The sequence below is a fragment of the Antennarius striatus genome, chromosome 9 (genome assembly GCF_040054535.1).
Source record: "Antennarius striatus isolate MH-2024 chromosome 9, ASM4005453v1, whole genome shotgun sequence".
Taxonomy (NCBI): domain Eukaryota; kingdom Metazoa; phylum Chordata; class Actinopteri; order Lophiiformes; family Antennariidae; genus Antennarius; species Antennarius striatus.
Genome location: NC_090784.1, coordinates 10,316,082 through 10,324,882, shown reverse-complemented (window position 1 = coordinate 10,324,882; position 8,801 = coordinate 10,316,082). Strand labels below are relative to the sequence as shown.

The following is an 8,801-nucleotide window of genomic DNA, read 5'->3' as shown; positions in this document are numbered from 1 at the left end:
AATCTCATCAGATTGTTAAGGCAAAATGCACAGTTACTGTTAAATTCATATGAATGACATCATCCACTAGCATCAGTAGTTGTACTAAATCAATTACATTGTGGTAAAATATATATATTTCCATATTGGTTTAATGCTCTAATGGCTTAGCGGTTTCATAAAGCCAGTTACGGCTTATTGCCTCAGTGCACAGCCACTGTTTCCCACTTCAGCTATAAACTCACAGTAGCCTTGCTGTCATAATACAGCTTGATAGTGTTGAACAATTTGTATGCATTACACACCACTTATAAGTGTCATCTGGTTTGTGTCATAAACATCTGCTTGACAGTCTAGTTCTGTGACACCAAAACTTCTTCTTATGCATAATGATACACATGCTGAATAAAGGGAATATGATTTTGACTTTACAGTTTTATATAATACGTACCAAATGTCCTTGCCTTTTCATTACACATATACAACTAAATTAATTTGGCATGCTCAAAACTGATCATTTAAATGCAAGGCATTTGGCTCCATATTAAACACAAAATAATGAACTGGCTGACTTGCTACAAATATGGCATAAATAGAAAAAAATATCCAAATGTAAATGTTTAAAGTCTTATTGTCTTGTGGTAATTTCACACATAGTTATAATATTAATAAGCCCATAGAATGTTGAAATAATGGGTGTCACAGTAATTTCACACAACTAATTACAGTGTTATGCAATAGAATGGTTACTTGAAGTCACAGACTGCAAATGTATATACAAAATCTAAAGTTCATACTGGCTGATGATGAGTGATTGAGCGAGGTTAAATATGTGGCAGGGTTGAAGATGTTAGTTGTTGTTTTTTTATCTTTATACCACTAAGCCCAACCCAACAAAAGGAACAAAGAGATTTGTTTGATGGTGACACAAACGTACAGTGTCTGGTCTCACTGCAGGGATGCCCATGTCAAGTGCTTTAATTTTATGCACAGCATTTAAATTACATCCACACACACAGATGCATACATGCTTCAGACAGGCAGACATACTTGTCAGCTATGCTGGAGGGTCCTTGGCTGACTGCTGCTAAATCATCCCTTCCCCCACAATAAAGGTCCGTCTGGGAGAGGGGGAAGGGAAATCATGACTGTCTGAACACCAGACAGCCAGCATGCAGCATACACAGCAGGCTACAACACAGTGATATAGAATGAAATGATACAGTTGTTTTCCCAGATTTTGGACTAATAATTGTCGGTTTTATATTATGCTCCATTTATTATCATATTACCAACCCTATCCTCATTCAGCTAATTAAAGTGACCGTAGTGAGTGCACCACTTTGACTAATGAAGTAAATAAATATTTTATTCTTAGGCAGGAATAAACTCATGCCAATTACACAAACTTAAGCAGGTAACAGAACTGGTTACTCAAGAAGCACATTAATAATAAAACTCTGCTATTAATTATGGGATGACAGTAAAAGTGGTCACCTCTGTAATTTTGTTCATGAAATAACATTTCTATATGGATGGATATAATACCTATACGTGTATAGATAGATATGTTAACATCAGCCACCTGCTGTGAAGCTTCACCTGCTTGGGGGTCAGATTTTCACGCTGTGAGCTAAGGATGAGTTCAGGGGTGATGCTAGAAAGGGTGCAGACATTGCATATATATTCCCTGAGCATGCTTTCTCCACTGCGTAATCTTGTTAACAGTGACAGATTTGGAAAATATCAAGAGGGGAACACATGTCTCTGCATCCGCTGTTATTCATTATGATTTAAAAAACAACAATAATTTGGTCATCTTTAGGAATTGGGCAGATGCACGTTCACAAAACCAAACATTATCACAGTCGATTCGTTCAATTAATGTCGTTCAGTGCTATTGAAATTTGTGCATTTTGTTTACTGTGAGTGACAATCAAATGCTAGTGTTTTCTTAAGGTGACATTCTTCATTTATTTAATTTTAAACCTCTTCAGACACAAATCAGGGTTCTGTGGCTGATTAAACATGCATCCATTCATGATATTTCTTAATAATGTGAAAAAGAATCACTTCCATTATGGCAGTCATTCCAAACTATTTTATGCCATATGGTCATCATTGTGGGACACAGGTCTCAAACACAACCTCCTCTGAGATGGCTGACATTATGAATGCAGAATGTGAAGATAAACCTATGGGCTTAGCATGAAAACCAAAAATATGTCACAAGTTAGAAAAATCTTGACTGCCTTCTCTGAATCCACATAAATACATTTGATTGGGCCCACAGTGGAGCTTTAAGCTTACACAAGGCTTTAGAGTCAGGACCGTCCCAGGGCTGTGGAGCAGAGAGCCTGAGAAAGTTAGTCTTGTCCATTGTACTGTAACTGAGAGGAAAAATGTGTTCTTTTTCATAGTTCAGTGATGAGCTATCCAAAAGCTTGTTAACCATCTGTGTAACATTTAGACTCAATGTATGTGCAGAAGTCTTAAAGGTAGTGTGCAGACATGGACAGTACTCAATGAAAAATAAAGTCCTCCTCCATACTGAAATGATAAATTAACAAAGAGTGGAGCCTTTTCATTTTAATTTTATACTGCTGTGCTAACAGTCATCTTGCTTCGCTATAAATAAGTGTTGTTGGCTAATATTGGTTTTGATGCAATACGATGCCACACGACTGAAGTGGGATTGACAATACACCTTTTCAGCCTGTGTAAGTCAGTTAGCCCATATTAACCATTACTGGGATGAGTGTATGCAGTGCAGAGCTAGAGAGGTGCTAAGTCAGATCGAAATAGAGATGTGTGTTGATTCATAGCACCAGGTGTAATTCTGGCCCACTATAAAACCACTTTTGAGCACTATTTTGCATGATAATGTGTCATCATTTTGTCATTTTATGGACCTTTGTTGTCTCAACACTTACCGAAGACCAGGTGCAATATTGAGCTAGTGAATGGATTTAATTGGTCTGCATATTCCTGCATTATATTGCCTCTTCTATATTTTTTTAAGGTAATGCTAAATATCAGTGATATACTGGTCAAAGAACAAGGTTGGTCATAACTTTCTTATTTCTAGAGTCTCACACATTATACGATATACATTTTTTTCCCAGTGTAGGCTCTCAAAGGAATGTGTCCAAAGTCCAAGAATCAAAGAAAGAGTTCTGGAGTTTCAGTTCCAGCTGATATTTATTTCCTTCCTTGAAAAAGTTCTGTACACAAGTTTATATCAACAATCTGACAGGCAGTGAATGGACACAATTTAGCTGGCATGAGTTTCCATCCCTTTCTTTGACTTTCAAAGAAGGACGGTTTCTTTGTTTATGGCATGATTAGACAATGAATGATAATTCTACACAGCATATTGCACAGGATGGATGAAAAATAAAGTCAATATATTTAAAAATGCTTTATACATATATAAAAAAACGGTCCTGAACTGACCACCTTAAGTGTAAGTAAGGATGTGTAAAAGATGGCAGTTCTAGACAGTGCCTGTCCTTGATAGCAACACGTACATAACACACAATCTTTTTTGCTTTATGATACAGACAAATATACAAAGATCAAGTTCACTTTTCATCATTTTTTCATTTTTTTTTCTGAAAAACACAACAGCTAATAACCTGAATCTGAAATACAAATGCTATTCACCATGCCATAAAGATACTAAAACAATTATTGGCTAATAGTCAGCTGACAAGTAGAAAAGATTATATATTCAAATACAATGAGAAACGCAGTACAAGAAGGTGTTGCGGAACTCAAGTAAGAAATTTGAATATGCGCATTGTTATCATCCTTGTTGTATAGTTTCTGTATGACTGTTAAATCCAGTGGTTGACTGGAAACATTTGACATCATTTAATGAAACCGTCAAGAAATAAGTCTAATTTAAAGCTACAATCTCCTCATGTGTTGTCATAGGCAAGATATCTTATGGAAAATGCAAAAAGCAAGTGGCTGCTTAAGACAGTGAAGCTGTTAAACCCATGTGGTCAATAGGAACTTCGTTGAGAAATAATGCATTCCTGTGTCTTTAAGGAGCCTGCAGACTGGCACTGTAAACGTAGAAGGTAGGCTGATACAAAGACTGGTGCTGCTTTCAAGTGCTATTGGAAAAAATCGTAATTGCATCTTTATAACTGAGTTTCAGGTATCATGCCCGTACTGACAATTGGCAACCAGAAGATTAAGGATTGTACAGCAAAGAAGTCTTGTCAGTATTTGCTGGTAAAGTCTAGTTTGCCAAATTAGAGAATTAAAACACAAAACACACACATGACTCATTTCACTTCTGCTTTGTGATGTAAATAAAAACCAGGTTGGTGCATTTACTCCTAAAATTACAGCACCATAGTGATATAAGATCTGCTTTGCTGGCTGTTCTTACAAAACAATATGAACATACGATACAAACACGTGTGTACGGGCTTACCATGAGCAATTGAAGGCAGCAAAGAAAAACCAGCCTGTCGGGATACTAAAAATTAGGAAATCCAATACAGCTGTATTGGTAGGCTACACACACCAATTGTTGACTCTCCCATTTTCTATATAGATTTGTACAAAAATACACTGAGAAAATAATCAGACTGTTTCCTCTCTTTTAATTGTCCAAAAGGTGTGTACATTTATATAAAAAAAATGAACAGTTGTGTGTTTTTAAAACTCTAGCCCTTCGCCTGAGAAGGAAATGTGACAGACACAGACATACTGACGAACTGTGTAAGAAAACAAACAGGACTAGATCATGTATACAAGAAATTAAAAAAGTGATCAAGTCAAAAATGCTTGGCCTAGTATATAAATACAACATCCCATATAAAATGGCATTTGAATACATGTACAAAACAAAGCTCAGAGGATGAAAAACCAGTGAGGATCTCTCTATAGCTATCTGAAATTAAACTATTTTGGTCCTGAATAGAAGAGAAGACGTGTATAAAGTTCAGCACAGATTTGAAGTTGCGTTTGAATCCTGAAGTTTGAAGAAATTACAACAGCTGGTGATTATTTCAATGTCCATTTGAAAGAGAAGAACCAGAAGCGAGCGCCACCTATAACCACTTAAATAATCCTAATACTAGTTTTTAAACTGCTCGACAGTCTCACAGAAAATCTCAGCACAAGATAGGAACAAAGTAGGCTATCATGCGTAACATGTTTTTGCTGTTGAGAAAATATTCGATCTTGAAAAGAAAAAAAAAACAAAACATCAACCCTCCTCGATTTTAATAAAAAAAAACATCCCTATCGGTGACATACCACAATAAAATGTCGCACGGCAGTCTTATTTGTGTACCTTTTTAGCGGTGAAATTCACTTGGCGGTTGGTAAAAAGTCTTGAAATGTCCCTTTTTAAAATCAGCAACAACATTGATTAAGAGAACAGCGGACCGCGTAACGTGCAAATCAATCACAGTCAAGTTGTTCAGTTCGACAACAGTTCAGGACTGAGTGTACTACCAGGGAACTCAGTCTCTCCTTCTTCTTTTTTTCTTCCCCTCTCTCCTCTCGCTTCGATCCCTCCACTCGGTTGGTGAACCAAGTCTCCTTGTCCACGCACCCCGCAGGAAAAAAGCCAGTTTAGCTTCCCAGGGATTTGCAGCTCTTTACCTATGTGGACGAGAAAAGGTCGGAGGCTTGTTTCAGTGGGTTTCAGGCAACCAACTATTTCGCAAACTGTACCAGGAAATCCCGATTGTTTTCGTTGTCGTGTTTTTTGTTTGTTTGTTTGTTTTTTGCTCAAAAACACCTGACGTTTTCATTATTTATTTATTTATTTTTTTTGCCATTTGAAAACTCAATAAGTGAACACCAAGTTGGAGATGGTGGACTCTAACCAGTCCCCGGAGATCATCTCGCTGACTTCGGGTGTGCAGTAGTCGGGGAACTCGAAGTGGGAGCCCCCAGAGCCGGATTCAAAGTTCAAATCCAAGTCCCTGTCGAGCACCGAGGAGCCAAAGCTTCCCAGCGACATGCTATCAAAGCTAGGGCTCGGGTTAATGTCGACAAGTTCGTCCTCAAACTCCTCATCCTCCGAGGAAGAGGAGGAAGACGACTGGGATGAGGCTGACGAGTGAGAGCCGGAGGGGGTAGGGGAGGAAGCCCGCCGATTGCTGTACGTGTGGCCGCCGTGGCGCGTGGACGAGCCGCCCAGGCTGCCGCTGCTGCCGGGGGAGTCGGCTCCGTCCTCCTTGCCGCTGGTCGCGTCCTCGTACAGGCTCAGCGGGTCGCTGGAGTCCGCTGAGCTGCTCAGCGTCGGGCTGGCCGGCACGACGACAGAGGATGCGGGGCTGACACTTAGGTTGGTCCCGAAGACGTACACCCGCTTGGGCTTCCTGCCATCTGGGATCTGTTTGGCTGCTGAGGAGACAGACTTGGACTTGTAGAGGGAGTTGTGATGGTGCTCTGATGGGTGTTCAGTGGTCAACGGTGTCGCTTTGGTGTTGCTGCTGCTGCTGCCCCCGAACAGTGGTTTGTGGGTTTTGCTGCTGCTGGGTGATTTGGATCCATTCTTCCTAGACGATGAAGATGACTTGGTGCTGGTGTTGTTAGAACTGCTGTTAAGTTTCTCTCCCTTCTCCCCATTACTACCAGACTTTGAGGCGCTTGATTTCACCTTCTTTCTCGGCCGGTACTTGTAGTCGGGATAGTCCGCCATGTGCTTGAGCCGGAGCCGCTCCGCCTCTCTGATGAAAGGTATCTTGTCGCTGTCTCTGAGCAGCTTCCATCGCTTCCCCAGCCGTTTAGAGATCTCAGCGTTGTGCATGTCTGGAGACTGTTCCATGATTTTTCTCCTCTCGATTTGTGACCAAACCATGAAAGCGTTCATCGGTCTCTTGATGTGACCGCTCGGAGTTTTACACCACGCCGGGTTGTCTCCCAGCTTGTCTCCGGCGGTGGATGAAGCCGTGGAACCCGGGGAGAGAGGCGAGGCGGCCGCGTCCAGATCCATAGACGCGCCGGAGTCGGAGCTCGAATCCCCAGCGAAAAAGGACAGCGCCTCGGCGGTGCTCTCCGTGTGGCTCATTTTCTGCACCATGCTGCCCGGCTGTTCACACAGAGGGAGAGCGGTGTGCTTGCTCTTTCTCCCCCCCCTCTCTCTCCTTGGTCCTCTGATTCACTTTAAAGCAAACTCAGCTCTTTACTCCCCAAGGCTCTTCGTAGTGAAGGCGCAATAGAAATAATTCACTCCTGAGATGTGTAAAGTTAGTAAACTCTCGACAACAGTTCAGTCCAATGTTGTCTTAAAAAGGGCTGGATGTGTAAAAAAGAAAAAGTTTTATCTCCAGTTTCAGTGGGATAGCACAGACAGTACAACCACTCTCCACTTAGTACCCTGATATTTGCCTCTCAGTCTCTTCCTTTATGTTATAAAACTAATTCAGCCTCGTGTTGACTGAATATAAGACTATGAAGCTGCACAGAGAAGAATGAGTGCCACACTGTGCACTCGGGCACGTACAAAAGACTCCAAAATACAGAGTATAACCAAGTCCTCTGCATCAGCTCTGTCCCCTCTCCTAGAAACAAAAGCCATGCGTGTAGGGGAGGAAAAGAGACACCTAAAGCGAGTTACAGCGTCCGCCTTCCATCTGCAGACCTGCAGTCGATTTTTAAGCCACCCTCCAGTTAACCGGCCCCCCTTGCTTGCCTTTATCCCTTCTCGAGATACAACGGCGATAAAAATCCACCAATCGGACGCTGTCGCTACCCTGCCTTTGCGCCAGACTTACGCCCCCCTCGGCGGTGATTGGCCAAAAAAGGAATCTAATAATAATCAGCGCGTGCAATGAGGAGTCTCGTGTCTGACCTCATTCCAGAATACGACAAGAAACATTTTTTTTAAAGAGACACTGGCTTATGTTATGGGACTCCTTTTCTGCTTACCAGCAACCCATGTGTGTACAATTAACATATAGCCAAATGGGAAACTAAGTATACTTAACTACGTGGAAATTTTAACAGTGAGCACAGTTTATACCACTGAAATTGCTTAGGTAATACCGAAGAAAAGAAACACACCCTGTAATATTAACCTCATTTTCTGGTCCTATTACTTGCTGTTGTTATGAATGGCGCTCACCTCAAATAGGGAATAAGCAGAACCAGTTCACTTGCCAGCGCAGTGCAGCTGCTCTGCGCATTATCTAATACTTACAATGGGGGTGAACTCGGCACCAAGAGTTCAGTCGCATCTTGAAAGGCTTGTACCATATGAGGTTCAGTTGAAGAATGTGATCGATGTAACTTCACATGTTTTCTAATTAGTGATTGTTTGCCTACAGGTGACCCAGGGTGTCTGGAACCATCCCGCTGGATCGTTCAACAGTTCAGTCCCGGTCATCGAGCGCTTCATAGACGGGGAAGCACGTCTCGGGCATGAGGATCGTTAAACTGGCGTGAGAGATTAAGGACCCCCCCCACACACACACACACACACACTCTCTCTCTCTCTCTCTCTCTCTCTCTCTCTCTCTCTCTCTCTCTCACCCCCTCCGGGGCGGGGGTTGGGCGGTCTTTTGTCAAATAACCCACCTTCCACCACAGACAAACGAGAGGCAAAAGCGCAGACGGATATGTTTGCGAACACACCTTCAAACCGACATCCACTGCAGTTTTCCGTGGTTTGACACAAACAAGGTGGAGAAACGCATGGCACTGCACTTTTACGCACAGCGCGTATAGAAGAGGTTTCAAGATTAATTCAAAAAAAAGGCAGACATTGTGGCTGTTAGTGATGACTAGAAGGCGTGTTATTGTTGGATTACTTTGTTGTCATGCTGATAAAGCGATACTCTATC

The 8,801-nt window shown here is 41.6% G+C and overlaps 1 protein-coding gene across 1 annotated transcript; it reads right to left on the bottom strand.

Moving 5' to 3' along the window:
• Positions 1-3,172: 3,172 nt before the first annotated feature.
• sox4b (SRY-box transcription factor 4b) lies at positions 3,173-8,405 on the bottom strand. The gene has a single exon (XM_068324154.1). It carries the CDS (start codon positions 7,037-7,039, stop codon positions 5,798-5,800), a length of 1,242 nt encoding a protein of 413 aa, XP_068180255.1. The 5' UTR covers positions 7,040-8,405; the 3' UTR covers positions 3,173-5,797.
• Between the last annotated feature and the right edge of the window lie 396 nt (positions 8,406-8,801).

Bases quoted from the DNA above. Each gene is read 5' to 3' on its own strand.
- sox4b (XM_068324154.1), bottom strand. From the start codon at position 7,039: ATGGTGCAGAAAATGAGCCACACGGAGAGCACCGCCGAGGCGCTGTCC.